The 18,832-nt window shown below is 42.1% G+C and overlaps 2 protein-coding genes across 2 annotated transcripts in view; one reads left to right on the top strand and one right to left on the bottom strand.

Annotated features, from left to right (window-relative positions):
- Positions 1-3,936: 3,936 nt before the first annotated feature.
- The window catches only part of LOC134343730 (GATA zinc finger domain-containing protein 14-like), a 55,433-nt gene continuing 40,537 nt past the window's right edge, over positions 3,937-18,832 (top strand). Inside the window, exons 1-3 of the mRNA XM_063042479.1 lie at positions 3,937-4,023; positions 4,156-8,808; positions 16,075-16,244. Of these exons, the coding sequence (XP_062898549.1) occupies positions 3,937-4,023; positions 4,156-5,577 (1,509 nt within the window). The 3' untranslated portion in view covers positions 5,578-8,808; positions 16,075-16,244. The remainder of the gene's footprint in view (positions 4,024-4,155; positions 8,809-16,074; positions 16,245-18,832) is intronic.
- The window catches only part of LOC134344218 (AT-rich interactive domain-containing protein 2-like), a 378,430-nt gene continuing 368,517 nt past the window's right edge, over positions 8,920-18,832 (bottom strand). Inside the window, exons 19-21 of the mRNA XM_063043648.1 lie at positions 15,393-15,516; positions 12,263-12,354; positions 8,920-11,954 (exon numbers count right to left, since the gene is read on the bottom strand). Of these exons, the coding sequence (XP_062899718.1) occupies positions 11,822-11,954; positions 12,263-12,354; positions 15,393-15,516 (349 nt within the window). The 3' untranslated portion in view covers positions 8,920-11,821. The remainder of the gene's footprint in view (positions 11,955-12,262; positions 12,355-15,392; positions 15,517-18,832) is intronic.

Below are 18,832 nucleotides of genomic sequence, written 5' to 3'. Positions count from 1 at the left end.
GAAAGAGCAGAATGCTGAGTCCATCTGGGCAGGGACTGGGAATGGTAAAAGGGAAAAAAATCTCTGGTGGGAGTTGTCTATAGACCACCAAAAAAAACAATACAGCAGCATGGGCAATAAACCAGGAAATACTGAGCATGGACTGGGAACAAAGGCTATATAGTGGAACAGTGCAACTTCCCAGTCCTCTATCTTCCCGCAAATTTTTGCTTTATTATATGCTCTCTCTTTTGTATTTACATTAGCTTTGACTTCCCTTGTTGGCTACGGTTGTACTATTTTGCCATTTGAGTATTTCTTCATTTTTGGAATTAACATGTCCTGCACCTTCCTCATCTTTCCCAGAAACACACACCATTGCTGCTCTGCTGACATCCCTGCCAGCAGCTCCTTCCAATTTACTTTGGCCAACTCCTCTCTCGTACCACTGTAATTTCCCTTACTCCACTAAAATACTGCTACGTCAGTCTTCACTTTCTCCTTATCAAATTTCAGGTTGAACCCAATCATATTGTGATCACTGGTTCCTAAGGGTTCTTTTACCTTAAGCTCCCTAATCGCCTCCGGTTCATTACACAACACCCAATCCAGTATAGCTGATCCCCTAGTAGGCTCAATAACAAACTGCTCTAAAAAGCTACCTCATAGGCATTCAACAAACTCACTCTCTTGAGATCCATTACCAACCTGATTTTCCCAATCGACCTGCATGTTAAAATCTCCCATGACTATGGGAGAGACAGAAAGGAAGGCATTAAACTAAAACCAACACATACAAAATGTTGGAGGAACTCAGCAGGTCAGACAGCATCTATGGAAATAAATAAACAGTAGATGTTTTGGGCTGAGATCCTTCTTCAGGACCGGAAAGGAAGAGGGAAGAGTAAAAAGGTGGGGGGGGGGAGGAGGAGGAGGATAGCTAGACAGTGATAGGTGAAGCCAGGTGGGTACGAAAGGTAAAGGGCTGGAGAAGAAGGAATCTGATAGGAAAGGAGAGTGAGCCACAGGAGCAACAGGAGGAAGAGAAGACCCCAGGGGAAGTGATAGGCATGTGCAAAGAGGTAAGAGGCCAGAGTGGGCAATAGAAGAAGAGGGGAGTGGGAGGAAATTTTTTTTTTACCAGAAGGAGAAATTGATATCCATGCCATCAGGTTGGAGACATATCGGGACGGGAATGGGAATTTGGGAATTGAAATTAAAATGTCTGGCCTCCAGGAAGTTCCACTTGTGTACGGATGGAGTGGAGGTGCTTGATGAAGCAGGCCTCCAAATTACAATGGGTCCCACCAAATTACAGGAGGCCCTATCGAGAGCACCAGACACAATAGATGACCGCAGCAGATTTTCAGGTAAAGCGTTGCCTCACCTGGATGTTTGGGGCCCTGAATGGAGATGAGGGAGAAGGTGAATGGGCAGGTGTAGCACTTTGGCTGCAAACAGGGAGAAGTGCCAGGATAGAGATTATTGGGAAGGAACGAATGGACAAGGGAATCATGGAGAGGGCGATCCCCATGGAAAGTGGAGAGAGGGTGGTGGAGGTAAAGATATGGTTAGTGGCTGGATCCCTTTGGAGATGGTGGATGTTGCGTGGGACACGTGCTGCCAAGTCACCAAGAGTAGTGGGAAGCTTGAAAATTGGGAAAACTTTTAAAAGTACCAAAGACTACTAAGTAAGCATATCAGCCTGTACCACCTCCCCCGGCAGTGCATCCAGGCACCTGTGCAACAAAAAACTATCTCTGAGCATGTCCTCTGGTACTGGCCATTGCCACCCTGGGAAAAGGTGCTGGCTCTTCGCTCTGCCCATGACTCTCATAGTCTTAAATAACCTGATCAAGTTGCCTCTCTTCCTCCATCACACCAAAAACAAAAGCCCTAGCTCGCTCAACTTGCCCCATAAGAGGAAGATGAAGTGAAAGGGATTTTTGGAGATAAAGGTGAAGTAGATGGTGAGGGAGGGGCTCAAATGGGAAATGTTCAGCATGGAAGTGAGAGGGGTGGCTTCAAGAAAGATGGTCTTAAATGGGGAGATCTCTGAAGAAATAACCTTGAGAGAAGAAGGCCATGGAGACTCATATTAAAGCAATATTCACCTGGAAATGTCCTAAGGCCGCCATTAATGAAGACACTCACACAGGCCTTTAAGTTCTCAAATAATGTTAAACGTATTTTTAGAGGTTCTATTAATTTTTTTATCAATCAGGTTCATTCACAAACTTACTTATACTGTATGTTTCTGTCAATGCAATAACTCACTTCCACCTCAGGAAAGTGTCAGAAATCTTCCCCAGGTGAGGTTCCTCTGAGCAGATGCTTTCTACTGTCTCTGGCAAGGTTGTTGACGGGAACTAGTCTGAAGGTGAGAGATGGATTTCCGGCCACAGTCCGTAAGGAGTTTGTACCTTCTCCTCGTGACTCTGTGGGTTTTCTCCCATTTGCCCCCACAGTTCAAAGATGTACCAGTCAGTAGGTCAATTGTCCATTGTAAATTGTCCCTTCTGATTAAATCGGGGGTGGCTGGGTGACAAGGCTCGACAGGCCAGAAGGGCCTACTCCACACCCTATCTCAATAAGTGTCTTATGTTAAATGAAATGTGCCTGCAAAATCTATCTTCCTGCATTACATTTAATTTACTCACAATAGATGGCAAAAATCAGGAGAATATTTGTGCAAATCATATGAAAGTTCTGAGAGGGTCTCCAGGGAGTCAGACATGTGCCCGCATGTGAGACTCTACCCCAGGACAAATGGGCACAAATAAAGACTAGGCGAGGTACAGGTATATACACACAGATAGCCCGTGCAGGGAGGAGGTGAGATTTATCCCTCTGTTTACTGGAGTGCTGCCGACAGTTCGAAACCTTCCTCCAGGCAGTGCAGTGCCAGAGTTTGGTTAAACCTGACATCACTCGCCTCTACTTCCAGCAGACTTCAGCCGACACCACCTGTTGCGCTGGGTTCCTTCCCAGGTGAGCTTCCTCTGTGCAGATGTCCCCTGCTCTCTCCGACAGGGGCTTTAAGCCTGAACACCAACGCCGTTTAAACGTAAATCAAACCCAAGCCGCCAGAAGCTTTGGTGGGTGAAGTGTGGCAGGTGGCGTCATGTTCGGCGAACAGCGCGCTGCTCAAGTTTAGTTCTCAGGGACCGAGGTCTCGGTGGGGAAACCGAACTGAACTCTCATTCCAACCGGCAGCCTCTGAAAGCGGAGAGAGGGGACGTCGGTGCAGTTTGACATGCTCCTCAGTCAGCCCCTGACTGTCGGATTCAGAGTGTACACACTCAGCAGGGCTGCAGCTGGGCGGAGAGTTAGCCAGCAAGGGGCTCAGGTTCAGAGGGCGGCGTTCAGCATTTCTACTTGATGGAGTCGGAAGTTGAAAGGAGTCGCCAAGTCCAAGACTTCAGTTAAACGGTGTGAAACTCTGACAGGACAAGGCGTCGAGGGGCGCATGTTTTCCCTAACAGTTTCTTCTCTCGGGCTACATTTGGAGTTAGGTGCATCTCGCCTGTAGTACTCACACAGTGGACAGGAAGACAGCGAGCCATGGCCGTGGAAGGTGGGGTCGGCGGAGGGATGGGAGCGCGGTGGGGCCCGGGTTAGCCAAGATTCTGAAATACTTCAAAACGGCTCAAGTAGTTTCTTACTCACCTGGCGCTCTGCAAACGCTGACAAAGTGGGGAGACTCGAAGGCAACACAAAAAGCAAGAGGCTGCGAGGCAGTTCCTCACTCCAGGGAGACAGCCCGCTCCCATCACTCACAGTCCTGCGCTTCCTTGGAAGCGTGTAGCCGTACCCTCCGCTGCTGGGACTCTGTCCTCTCCCTACACGTCTTCATCCGGAGAATCCCTCAGTCGGGGAGCACTGGCGAAGTTTCGCCGCTGCTCTCTGCCGGCGGGGTGTGCATGGAGCCATTGTCTGCGTGAGAGAGCGCACGTAATGCGGTTCCAGCTGGCTCGGAGCTGGGGAAGGGCAGCGATACACTCACAGGAGCGACATCTGCAGGAGCCGAGCAGAGACCTCGGCGTGCAGTCTGAGACTGGGAGGCCGCGGTCAGTTCATGAATGTTTTCACCACCCAACCCAGGGACATCTTCACCAACCAACACAGGGACAACTTCACCAACCAACACAGGGATATCTTCAACAACCAGCATAGGGTCAACTTCACCAACCAACACAGGGACATCTTCACCAACCAACACAGGGGCATTTTCACCAACAAAGGGACAACTTCACTAACGAACACAGGGACAACTTCACCAACCAACAAAGGGACATCTTCACCAACCAACACAGGGACAACTTTACCAACCAACACACGGACATCTTCAACAACCAACAAAGGGACATCTTCACCAACCAACACAGGGACATCTCCACCAACCAAAACAGGGACATCTTCACCAATCAACACGAGGACATTTTCACCAACCAATGCAGGGACAAATTCACCAACCAATACAGGGACATCTTCAACAATCAACACGAGGACATTTTCACCAACCAACACTGGGACATTATCACCAACCAATGCAGGGACAACTTCACCAACCAATACAGGGACAACTTCACCAACCAAAACAGGGACATCTTCAACAATCAACACAAGGACATCTTCAACAATCAACATAAGGACATCTTCAACAACCAACACAGTGACATCTTCAACAACCAACACAGTGACATCTTCACCAACCAACACAGGGACATTTTCACCAACACAGGGACATCTTCAACAACCAAAACAGGGACATCTTCAACAAGCAACACAATGATATCTTCAACAACCAACACAGGGACATCTTCTCCAACCAACACAGGGACAACTTCACCAAACAACACAGGGACAACTTCAACCAGCCAACATAAAAACATCTTTGCCAAGCAACATCTATACTGGGATATCCTTACCAACCAACACAGGGTCATCTTCTCCAACCAACACAAGGACAACTTCACCAACCAACACAGGGACATCTTCACCAACCAACACAAGGTCAACTACACCAACACAGGGACATCTTCAACAACCAAAACAGGGACATCTTCAACAAGCAACACAGGGACATCTTCTCCAACCAACACAGGGACATCTTCTCCAACCAACACAGGGACAACTTCACCAACCAACACAGGGACAACTTCACCAACCAACACTGGGACATCTTCAACAACCAAAACAGGGACATCTTCACCCATCAACACAAGGACATCTTCAACAAGCAACACAATGACATCTTCAACAACCAACACAGGGACATCTTCACCAACCAACACAGACAACTTCACCCACATAGGGACATCTTCATCCAACCAACACAGGAACATCTTCACCAACCAACACAGGAACAACTTCACCAACCAACACAGGGACATCTTCACAAACACAGGGACATCTTCACCAACCAACACAGGGATAACTTCAACCAGCCAACATAAAAACATCTTTGCCAAGCAACATCAATACTGGGATATCCTTACCAACCAACACAGGGGCATCTCTCCAACCAACACAGGGACAACTTTACCAACCAACACGGACATCTTCAACAACCAACACAGGGTCAAATTAGGGTAAATTCGGTGGCTGCAGGGTGGTGTGGCTTAAAGGGCGCTGTATTTCAATGATAAAAAATAAAACTTCAGAGGTCAAATGAAAGAATATGTGCAGTTAATGGTTAGACTCCTTAATAAAACTTAAGTACAAAGGGAACTTCAGGTCCAAGTCCATAGTTCACTGATGGTGGCTGCACAAGTTCATCAGGTGGGGACAAGTGTGTACGGCATGCTTGCATTGCTTGAGTCTCAGAGTAAAGAAGTCACGCTGCAGGTTTATTAAGCTTTAATCAGATTGAACTTGGAGTATTGTGTGCACTTCTGGTTATCTCATTACAGGAAGGAAATGGAGATTGTGGAAAGAGTGCAAAAAATAATTAGAGGATGCTGCCTGTATTAGAGGGCATGAGTTCTAAGGAAAGGTTGTACAAACTTGGATTATTCTTCCTAGAACATTGGAAGCTGACGGGATACCTAAAAGAGGTTTTTAAAACTGGGAAACAGATACTGTCAGAATCTTTTCCTTTGAGTAGAAATGGCAAATACTCCAGGAAATACTTTTTAGGTTAGATCGCGAAGTTAAAGACAATGTTAGGGACGAGTTTTATTTTAAACACAGTGAATGGCAGATGCTTGGAATGGGTTGCCTGGGGTAGTAGTGAAAGACCAAGTGAGCTAATGGGCCACATTTCACCAGCAGTCTATGTACATTCCTATGAAGGGGAAGGAAATTAAAGCCATGACCCCTGAGATGACCCAAGAGATGGACACTAAAAGGCAGTAGAAAGAGCATATGCCAGGTGATTAGAGAAAGCTCAGAGGAAGAGTGTGAAAGGAAACAAAGACAAAGCATCAGAAGAGGCTGTAAACAAACATACAAGGGAATCCAAAGTTTCTCCTTGGACTCCCTTGTATGGAAAGGGTTGCAGGAAGAGAGGTGGACAGTCAAAGGGCAGGAAGGAAATTTGCTCATGTTGGCAGGAAGCTGAGGTCCTTTACAACAGTCTTCCCAGCAGAATTGTCAGCACAGTAAGCAGTAATTAAAGTTCTGAATGGGCTGAAAGCTGGAAGAGAATATACCATATACCTACATTTAAGATGGATGAGTCACCCGAGCCAGCTCAGATGCATCCTTGATTGTTAAGGGAGGGAAGAAATAGCAGATACTTTGGCTATCATCTTCAAACATTTGTGGATGCATCCATTAATTGCAAATATTGTACCTCTGTTCAAAAAGAGATGCAGGAATAAATCCAATAATTACAAACCAGTTCAGCCTCAGTAGTGGGAACAGTGTTTAGACAATAATCACACGCAGAATAAGCAGGTATTTGAACAAAACTGGGCCGTGTTTGAGGACTCATCTGTGCATTCGAATGAAAACACCATGCGCGTCACAGACTTTATAGACAAGTGTGTCCCCACAAGATCACTCACTCTTCCCCAACCAGAAGCACTGGATGAACCATGAAAGTCACAACCTGCTGAAGGCCAGATCAGAAGCATTCTTGTCTGACCATGAAAATTACAAGCAATCCAGTCACGATCTCTGGAAAGCAATCTCATGGGCAAAGTGGTAATTCTGGACAAAACTTGAATCAAAAGAGGATGCTCAACAGTTGCGGCAAGGCTTGAATACTATCATCTCTTATTAGTATAAATCAAATGACAACAGGGCTTCGCTTGCAGAAGCCTTCAATGCTTGCTTTGACCATCAAAACCTGGAGGAACCATCACGAACTCCCGCATCCCCTGATGTGATTTCAGTCGCTGAGGCTGACATGTAAGCAGCCTTCAGGAGGGTGAACCCATGAAAAGCATCCAGCCCAGACAGGGTACCTGGCCAAGTACTAAAAAACCTATGCTGATTAACTGGCTGGAGTTTTCACTGAGACCTTTAACCTCGTGCTTCAGCAATGTGAGACACCCACCTGCTTCAAAGAGGCTTCAATTACACCGGTGCCCAAGAAGGTGGTAACCTGTCTCAATGACCATCATCCAGTAGCACTTACATCCATAGTGATGAAGTATTATGAGAGGTTGATGACGAAACACATCAACTCCTGCCTGATAAGTGACTTGGATCTGCTCCCATTTGCTTACTGAAGCAGTAGGTGCAGAGCAGATGCCATCCCACTGGCTCGTCACACAACCCTGGAACATCTGGACAGTAAAGATGCCCTTTGACTACAGCTCAGCTTTCAAAACCATCTCCTGAAAACTAATCAATAAGCTTCAAGACCTTAGCCTCAATACCTCCCTACGCAATTGGATCCTCAATTGCCTCATTTGCAGCCCATCAGTTCAGATTGGCAGCAACACCTCCTCCACTCATGACTGTGTGGACAGCTCCAATGACATATTCAAGTTTGCTGATGACATCACTGTCGTAGGCCAAATCAAAGATGGTGACAAATCAGCATATTGGAAGGAGACTGAAAACCTGGCTGAGTGGTGCCATAACAACCTGTTATTCAATGTCAGCAACACCAAGGAGCTGATTATTGACTTGAGGAGGAGGAAACCAAAGATCCACGATCCTGCTATCACTGGAGGATTAGAAGTGGAAAGGATCAGCAAATTCAACTTCTTCAGTGTTCTGGGCACAAGTACAATTACAAAGAAAGCTTGGCAGTGCTTCTACTTCCTTATGAGTTTGCAAAGATTTGGCATGAGATCTAACACTTTGACAAACTTCTACAGATGTGCAGTGGAGAGTATATTAACTGGTTACATCACAGCCTGGTATGGAAGCACTGCTGCCCTTGAACGGAAAATCCTACACAAAGTAGTGAATACAGCCCAGTCCATTACAAGTATAGCCCTCCCCATCACTAAGCATATCTTTACAAAGCATTGTTGCAAGAAAGCAGTATCCATCATCAGGCAGCCCCACCACCCAGACTATGCTATCTTCTTTCTGCTGCCATCAGAAATAAGGTACAGGAGCCTCATGACTCACACAACCAGGTTCAGATATTACCCCTCAACCATCAGGCTCTTGAACCAATATGGTTATTATCTATTATGGATTTATTGAGTATGCCGTAAGAAAATGAATCTCAGAGTTGTATATGGTGACAATATATGTAGTTTGATATTAAATTTGATCTTTGATACATGGCAAAAAGGAATAGTCCACATTCTGGGCCAAATCATTAACCCATACAAGATGCTGCCTGACTAGCACACTCCTCCAGTAGCTTGCTTTTTGGCTTCAGGTTTCAGCATCTGCAGTCTCTTGTGACTCCAGGTAATTATATATGGTTTATATACATTCCGTTTGAAATTTTCTTACCTGCATGAAACTTTGAAATTAGATACAAGTAGCAAGTTGTGAAAGAAGACCAAAAATGTACCATATTTTATATTTTTACTGTAAAACAGAACTTAGATCATACAGTGCACAAAAAACAGTACTGCACATACATCTTAAAATACATTCTTTAAAAAAACTTTTTTTTTTGCATTGCAGTTTGGTGAATGTTCTGTTGAATGTACTAGGAGATACTAAATTATTTTTATATACTTCTTGCAATTACACAAAGAATAATGGAATCTGGGACATTTTACAACATGGCAATCTAATCAATGGCTTCAGATGTTGCTCATAAACTGAATGAGTAAATCTCAAGCAATTTGTGAAAGTCAACCAAACCTCAGGACTGTCTGTGCCTTCCAATAACTCCAAAGCTTTAAAGCAAGGATGGATTTATTCAGAATATTTTGGTTTCTGCAGTGTGTGCTGCACAGTGATGCTCATTCTGGGAAATTAGTAATTGCGAGATTGCCCTGTACTGGAGAAATGCTCTCTCCCTTTTCCTCATCCTTTCCTCTATCACTCCACATTCTAAATGGCATTCAAGTCATTGTCAGGATTTAGTTCTGTAAAGTTTCTTTCTGAAGTCTAGGCTAGACAGAACTTTTGCAAGCTCGTACTCAGGAAGGTAGCTGAGCATGATGTGGTCCTCAACATCTTTCATGTACATTTTGCCAAGATGCTACTAATAGTATCAGAGTGGGAGCATAACTAACAGTCCTTTCACTTGCTCAGGCCACCAAAGCTATTTGCAGAACCCTGATTCACTAAATGGATGAGATCAGAGAATTTTGATTAACATTGTCAAACTCAACTGCAGGTCTGCGAAAGTGTGATCCTCACAGATTTAATCTGTTGAGCAAAATGAAATTCTAGGAGTAGTGTGTAGTTACATTTAATTCTGTATTTAATTATCCTTCTTCACCCAAACATTTCAGGGTCATCAGTGGTGAGGCACACAAAGAAACCAAGGGAACACAAACCGGCCATAGGCAGGATAATCACATTGTACCAAAAGCAGAGGCACTATACTGTACACTAAAAAACACTTTAATATGTCACGGGTAAAAAACAGAACAAAGGAATAACAAGGGAACTATCACACCTACACAAATTACAAATATAACAGGTGAAAATAAAGCTGTATAAAACATCATGTATTTAAATACATTTACAAATTAAAAAAAAATCCTATACAAGTTTTGAAGGTTGTGCTGCGACTAAAGATTTTCTAAAATGGGCCCTATCTCAGGAAAAATGCTATAACAGATAGTTTTTAAAATTCTTTTGGAATTTTTACCTTTTATAGAAAAATGATGTGATATATTATTTCATAACAAGCAAAAGCTTTACATGGTGTATAATACAAAAACCACAGCTGCACAAAACTGTGCCAATCTTATTATACAGCATCAGTACCTTTGTGAAGTTATGTACAAAGTTCCACACTGTTTGCAGTGTCTTATGTATATGCTTTTACATACATATGGCAGGTAACATACAAAAATTTAGAACCTTTGATTCTAGGTAGGCGCTTGCTCTTCATAGTAGCCAGAGGTGTAATGAATACGAACTGACCAAATAAAAAGGTGCCATCAAAACAAAATCAAATTCATGCCATTAATAGAGGACAAGGGTTGGGGAGCAAATTTTCTTTAGGAATATTTTCCTCAAGCACATTCTGTGCAGTTCGATCTGTACTGATTGTCCCTTTAGAAACAAATTTTTTTTGATAAATAGGAAGATTAAATATCACCCTGGTGTCCCAAATAACTAGCATCGACTGCAGTGGGAAATTTGTTGCACTCGTGCCTTACTTCCATAAGGTAAGCTTTGTTACTGTTTCAGTTGCATTTTGGTTTAAAAAAGAATGCTGGTGACATCTAGTGGCACAAAATTCACACTGCAACTGATAAAATGCCACTTGGTATAGATGAATGACACCTCACATCTTTGACCTGTGGCTGTACCACGTTCAATTCTAGCGCTCACCCAGATTTCACTCCTTGCAAAGTTGCACTCCTCCACCCTTCGTTCTCCTGCAATGGTATGTAGGCATTCTTTGATATTCACAAATATTTACAAGATTGAAATGGAAACATCAAATCTGTGGTAGTTATAGACAATAAATAATTGGAAATGCTCCACTTCAAATAGGGAACAAAGTGGGAAAACCTCAAGTGTTGTGCAGTTTTTAAAACCGTAAACATTAAATGCAAAGCTGTATCCAGACATCTCAATGTATGAAATTCTATTATTCTATTCCGGCAAGAATCTAAGGGGCCATAGCTCTTGGTACAACTTGTGCCCATCAGCCAATAGCTGTCTTGCAGGATTTCAGGGCAAGTGAAACCTACTAAGTAGGAACACTAGAGAGTGATGCTCTTAAGAGCAACAAATCTGTAACATTTTGAAAAAAGTACAAAGAAATGAAATATAACTCATTTTTTATATAAATATATGGACAAACATTCTTGGGTATTTTGTTTTCAAATCTCGAATCTCTCAGATGAAGAATATTTGTAGGTTCCTAGGGGCAGGTTGCAGGTACCTAGACTGACTGCACAGTTTTCCAAGTGCCTGGAAACAGTACCTAGCAGTTTTTCTGTCCTGATTTTTTTTTATGTGCGTGCATACATGTAATCAGGTTATTGTTCCTATTTTAGATTGATCACATCTTCAGGTGTCATAAAACCTTCTGTTCTGACAGAAATGCCTGCAGCGAGATGACAGTTTAAGGTGATACAGGAAATTCTGTTTTCTGGCAAAACAGGGACTTTCCCGCAAAACTAATAATTTATAAAGATCAGTCCTTTTAGCTTCACGTTATAGTAACCGGGTACAAAATGTAGACAGCAAGGTTCCAGTTCTTCATCTGCACAATAATTACATTTCCTCCTTTGGCCCTTGTTTACTGTTGCTATATTTTTACGATGTCCATTTCTTGTCAGCGTTTGCTTTCTGCTGGTTCTGATTGTTCTTGCGAGTTTAGTTCATAAAGGCATTTAGCAAGTGCAGTGGAAGCCTCCATACCACTGATGGCCAGTACAGAGAGGTGGTTCTCATGACGCTTCAGCAACCTGAGGTGGGAAGCAAATAAGTTTTACATCTATTGCTCATCAGCAGAACATAAAACTGATATCTCTACTTATTGCACATAAATGTTATTCCTGTAAATCTTTAAATGTGCTTTACTTAAAAAAATAAACATGAAATGGCTGACTTAGTGAAAAGTCATAACAAATGGATTACGTATTTGAATACTCAAAAGAGCTACTGTTCTTACTTCAGTGCTAGCTGGAAGGAATTGAATTTCACAATTTTATGTAAACAGTCATTCTTACAGAAAGATTACTGTTCTTTTATAAAGAGGAAAACTGTATCTTACATTCGCCCAAGCTCAGAGTATCTTGCAATATTCTTCAAGATTAAGGCAGAGGTCAAACGAATATGCTTCACAATCGGTCCTTCCTTCTCATCCTGCCAATGAACAGAACAATCATGAAAACTCAGGAAGCTAATCACCTAATGGAATAACTTAATATGGAGGGTAATAGACCTTTCCCTAGCAGGATTAGATATCAGGTTCACACTCATATTCTTGCCTAAATTCCAAAAACACACATGAAAATTAGCAGTCACTGAAAAGGCAAAACTCTAGATCCGCTCTCCAATACAAGAACAGGTTATGATACAAAGAGTGTGGTTATTTGTCCATCCGTGTTTCACTGTTATTTCCTTAGTTTTCTCCTCCTGTCATGAATTATTAATGACTTTACAAGGAATGGGTCTAGGGCAGGCATTGACCTCTATTCAGTCAGTTGAATTCAAACCTTGTCCTCACCAACTTCCATATTCAATTACCAATTACTAAGTAAAAATAACAAGATACATGACTGCAGCACACACAAAATGCTGGAGGAACTCAGCAGGCCAGGTAGCTTCCATGGAAAAGAGTATAGTCGACGTTTCGGGCCGAAACCCTTCAGCAGGACTGGAGAAAAAAAATGAGTAGATTTAAAAGCTGGGGGAGTGAAGGAAGAAACACAAAGTGATAAGTGAAACCAGGAGGGAGAGGGGTGAAATAAAGAGCTGGGAAGTTGATAGGCAAAAAAGATACAGGGCTGGAGAAGGGGCAATATTATAGAAGAGGACAGAAGGCCATGGAAGAATGAAAAACAGAGAGGAAAAGAGGTAAAAAAGGGGGTCAGAATGGGGAATGGGGAAAAAAAGAGAAGGGGAGGGGAGAAATTATTGGGTTAAAGAAATTGATGTTCACGGTGTCCAGTTGGAGGCTACCCAGATGGAATACGAGATATTGGTCCTTTAACTTAAGAGTGGTCCAAACCTGGCAGTAAAGGAGCCCATGTCAGAATGGGAATGTGATGTAGAATTAAAATGGGTGGCCAATGAGAAATCTCCCCTTGTGTGTATGGAGCAAAGGTACCACTGGAAAATCCCACATGTTAAAAAATCCACCATAACCAGAATCAGAACATCTGAGACAGGGTTTCTTCTCCTCTACAATCAATGCTGCCTTCACCCACATTTCCGCCATTTCCATGACATTCATCCTCACCACATCTTTCCACCATCATATCAGGGATAGAGGTTCTCCTTTTCCTAACTTACATCTCACGAGCTTCCACATCCAGCACATCATTCTCCATAACTTCTGCCATCTGCAACAGGATCCTATCACTAAAAACATCTTTCCCTCCCCCTCAGTTTCTGGTTTCCATAGGGATTTCTCGTTACATGATTCCCTTATCCACTCATCCCTCCCCACTGGTACCCCTCCTGGCACATCCATGCAAGCGGGACAAGTACTGCACCTGCCCCTTCGCTTCCTCCCTCACCACCATTCAGGGTGCCATACAGTTCCTCTAGGTGAGGCAACACTTCACCTGCAAGTCTATTGGGGTCATCTACTGTATATGGTGCTCACAGTGTGGTTTCCTCTACTTCGGTGAAACCCAGCATCGATAGGACAACCACTTCATCGAGCACCACAGTCCACTGTCCTCTGCTGTGAGATTCCTTCTTCTTTTAACCCTTTACCTTTTCCACCTATCATCTCCCAGCTTCTGACTTCATTCCTCCTCATCCACCTACCAATCTTCTCCTTCACCTGGTTTCACCTATCACCTGGCAGTTTGTGCTCCTTCCCCTCTGTGTTAGTTCAGAAAGGAATGTTAATTCAGACATTAGCACAACTTGCTGATTTCCTTGGTGGAATCTTTCATATTTTCTTTCTGACATCCTTTTAGTATCTCACTTGAAAGGCGGTAATCCTTACAGCAGGACACTGAAGTATTAGCCAGTATTTTACGGGCTCAAACCCTTGAGGAAAATCTGAATGCATTACTGTCTGCCTTTGATTATTCAAATTATGTTAATCAGATATTTAGAAGTACTTAATTTAAGATAAAATGTTTTCCCTTCCAGAAAACGTTTGAGCAGATCTACTACTACTACTACTACTACTACTACTACTACTACTACTTTGACTCAGGCCTAGGGGGCCGGCGTCGGGCACGATGACAGACTCTCCACTTCTCCCTCTCCCTCATCAGTGTGTTCAGTTCATCTACATTAGCTGCGCCGCTGTCTTCTAGGAGCGTGTTGACCATAGTCTTGGGAGGGCGCCCAGGGTTCATCGTCCCATGCTTGGGCTCCCATATGATGACTAGCCTGGCAGGTTGCTCAGGGTGGCGTAGACAGTGCCCCGCTAGTTGCAGTCTTCTTGCCTCGATTTTAGTGGTGAGCATCGGTACGTCGTCATAGAGCTCGACGTTCGTCATGTGCTTTTGCCAACCCACGTCAAGAGCCATCCGGAGCATTCGTGTATAGCAACCACCTAGAGACTTTAGCATAGTGTCGGTGAGTGTCCACGTCTCGCATCCGTACGTGAGAATGGACTCTATGACTGCTATGAAGATCCTCTTTTTAAGTCCTCTGGTCAGGTTTGACTTCCAGATTTCCTTCATGTCATTCATAGCCCTCCACGCCAGCGCCTTCCACATCTTTATGTCCTTCTCCGAACTCACCATTCTTGACCCGAGGTACTTGAAGTCAAATACTTTCTTAATGGTATTATTCTTTACGGTCTTGAGAATACTTTCGTCACAGTTAAACGCCATGTACTCTGTCTTTTTAGCATTTAGGTCAAGTCCAACTTTATTGCACTCAATTTCCACTTTTGTCAGTAGCTGCTGCGCTTCCTCCATCTGGTCAGAGAGCAGGACTATGTCATCTGCAAAATTGAGAACCGTGAGCGTAACTGGTCTGACCCTTTTGGTTCGCCCTGGTTTTATGGTAAAACCAAGCTTGTCATGATCTTTGGTAGCTTGACGCAGGGTGTAATCAAGGACGATTATAAAGATGTAGGGTGCCAGAGTGTCTCCTTGCAGCATACCAGCTAGGAGCTCGAACACTGCTGTTTCTCCGTCTGGTGATACAACTTTCGCCATGGTTTTGGTATAGCTGAGCAGATTATTATTGAGCAGATCACTTACCAAGTAATTTCTAAAAATAAGGTTGCGGGAGCCTTTCCTTAGAGCCATTAGGGCAGCACTGGGATGGTTAGCCAAGGCTTTGTGAGTCTTGGGTGTTGAAGATGTAATCTCTGATGGAGATTGCCTGAATAACAAAATAATGAGATAGATTAATGTATGGAACTTAAATATATTTTGAATTGCATTATTAATTCAAAGACAACTATGAGTTATATATATTAATAGCAATCAGCATTTCATCCAAAGAATTGTAACTGGTTCATACGGACTCAGACATTTAACAACCCAATAAAGAAGTAAGCTAAGAAATGAGGTGCCACCAAAGACTAATAACGTTATTCTAAGCAATAAACAGGTCCTGAAAATAAACTCGTGCTACACAATTCAACATGGGATCTTTGTTGCACTTATGATCCATTACAAGGGTCACAAGCACCAAATCTAGTCTGCATAAATGACATTACTTATAAGTTGTCCAAAATTTTGATCTCTAGTATGAAATTACAAATGTTCAAAAATGTATAAATTTGCTTGCAGGCTTAACAAGGTTCGTGGATATATGAATTAGTTCCCCAGGACCTCAAGCACACTCTGCCATTCAATATGTTCATGGTTGATCTGATAAGAACTTCAACTCTACATTCTCATTTAGTAAGTATAACCTGTAATGATGTGATTTCAGGCTGATCGGGCAATCTGACATGTGGTTATCTCCAAGAGCGTTCCCAAGTCTGCAACCAAACCGTGCGGCACAGAGGCCAGGAAGCCAGAAGGGGTGTGGGCCATGATTGACTCCATCTCTCACCGACCTCACTGATTAAAGCACCGAGGTAGATTGACATCACCAAGGTGGTAAGCCCCAATTCCTGTTCCCAATCTACCCTAATCTTATCAAATGGAGCTTTCCTAAGTTTCATAATAATATTATAAATCATAGCCGATGCACCTTTCTGACATGGATTAAGGTTAATTATCGAATCTAAAATATATATAGGAGGAAGCATTGGAAAGGAAGAAAGTATAGTACTTAGGAAATTTCTAACTTGTAAATATCTAAAAAAATGTATTCTTGATAAGTTATATTTATTAGATAATTGTTCAAAAGACATAAGGGAACCATCTAAAAATAAATCCAAAAACCGTAAAATACCCTTAGTCTTCCAAGTTTGAAAAGCGCGATCCGTAAAAGAGGGAGGAAAAAATATGTTGCCTAAAATAGGAATCGCTAACCCGAATTGATTAAGATCAAAAAATTTTCTGAATTGAAACCAAATGCGCAAAGCATATTTAACTATCGGGTTAGAGACCTGCTTAAGGCGTTTCGAATCAAAAGGAAGAGAGGAACCTAAAATAGAACCAAGTGTATAACCCTGAACAGATTGTAATTCCAATGCTACCCATTTAGGAATAGATAGTATGTCCCGGTCAAGTAACCAAAATTTCATATGTCGAATATTAATAGCCCAATAATAAAATCTAAAGTTAGGTAATGCTAAACCTCCATCTCTCTTAGCTTTCTGTAAATGTATTTTACCCAGTCTCGGATTCTTATTCTGCCAAATAAATGAAGAAATTTTAGAGTCAACTTTATCAAAAAAAGATTTAGGAACGAAAATTGGTAATGCCTGAAACACATATAAAAATTTTGGCAAAAAAAACATCTTAACTGCATTAATACGACCAATCAAAGTTAAATATAAGGGAAACCATTTAGATGAAAGTTGAGTAATATGGTCTATTAATGGTAAAAAGTTAGTCTTAAATAAATCTTTATGTTTACAAGTAATTTTAATCCCAAGATATGAAAAGTAATTATTAATCAATTTAAATGGAAATTTATAATTTAAGGGAAGATGTTTATTAATCGGAAAAAGTTCACTCTTACTAAGATTTAATTTATAACCTGAGAAAAGACCAAATTGTGCTAATAACTCTAAAACACTAAAGGGAAGGTTTAATTGATGCAGATTATAGATTTGGACCCTAATTCAGGTTTATGATGTATTCTAATTCTGGTCACTCTTTTTTTGTTACTACTTTTTGAATCGGGGCAGCCTACAGATAACAAATACAGAACTGAACTTAACTGAAATATGCCTTTTGATTTTGTGTTTTATAATGTGTTTCGCTAATTTTTTTTGCTGTTTGCATGATTTTTTGTACATGGGGTTTGATGATTTTCTTTGAACGGGTTGGTTCCATGGTTGTTCTTCATTTTGTGATTATTTGTGGGGAAGACAAACTTCAGGGCTGTATACTTCGGTAATAATATTACTTTGAACTTGAAACCCCTTGCTCACTTATTAAGTATTGATCCAACTTTACCTTTAAGTACTCACAGACTGTTTTAACTGCCTTTTGAACAGAGCCGCAAAGTCTCATAACCAGTGGGAAAAAAAGGATCTCTTTCTTTAATGGGCAACTCATTTTAAAATGTGACCTCACAAGTAAACATCCTCTCTACACTCACATTGTTAAAACACATTAGACTCTATATTTTTCAACCACTCTTTAAACGCCTGTGAATACAATACAAGCCTAGCCTGTCCATCTCCTCAGAAGACAACATAACTATTCCTTATATTAGTCTATTAAATGAATCTAGAAGCTTCTCAGACCTAAAAGAGCAACTGCTTCTCTCTCCACAGATGCTACCTGACCTGTTGTCCATTTCCAGCATTTTTTGTTTTATTTCAGGTTCCCAGCATCTACTGGTAGATTTTTTTTTAAATTTTGATTTTCACTAGTCTAGTGAACATTCTCCAAATTTCTTCCTATACATTAACATCCTTCCCGAAATAAGGAGGTCAACACAGTATACGTTATTCAGAATGTGGTATTACTCAGGTGAATGAGTAGTTTTTGGGGTACTGTAAGTCTGTATCTTTATTCATGCTTTGCTGCATGTTTGAGTGCTCGGTGGAGGGTGCTGATGCTTTTTTGCTGGTGGGGGGGTCATTGCTTTGCTGCTGCTTGTGTGTGGGAGGGGGAGCTGGGGGGGCTTTGGGGTTCAAACATTTTAACTGTCATTCGTTCTTTGGGGCACTTCTCTGTTTTTGTGGAAGAAGAAGAATTTCAGGATGTATATTGTATACATTTCTCTGACATTAAATGCACCCACTGAACCTATTACCAATGTCCTACATAATGGAAGCATAACCATCCCAACCTTTTATTCCATTGCTCTTGGAGTTTAGGACAATGTCGTTGACATTCCAAATTACTTGCTATACTTGCTTACTAGCCTTTTGCAAATCATGTACAAGACTCGCAAATCTCTTTGCAATCTCTCACCATTCAGGTAATGAGCTTTTTTTCTTAATTTTTCCTATTAAAGTACACAATTTCAGAGCTGCCCATACAACATCTATCAAATTTTTGCCCACCTACCCAACATCTGTATCCTTTTTATAGCCTCTATGTACATCCCACACCTTACA

This window comes from Mobula hypostoma, chromosome 3 (assembly GCF_963921235.1).
Source record: "Mobula hypostoma chromosome 3, sMobHyp1.1, whole genome shotgun sequence".
NCBI classification, from domain to species: domain Eukaryota; kingdom Metazoa; phylum Chordata; class Chondrichthyes; order Myliobatiformes; family Myliobatidae; genus Mobula; species Mobula hypostoma.
The sequence above is the reverse complement of the archived record's forward strand: the minus strand, read 5'-3'. Positions and strand labels throughout refer to the sequence as shown.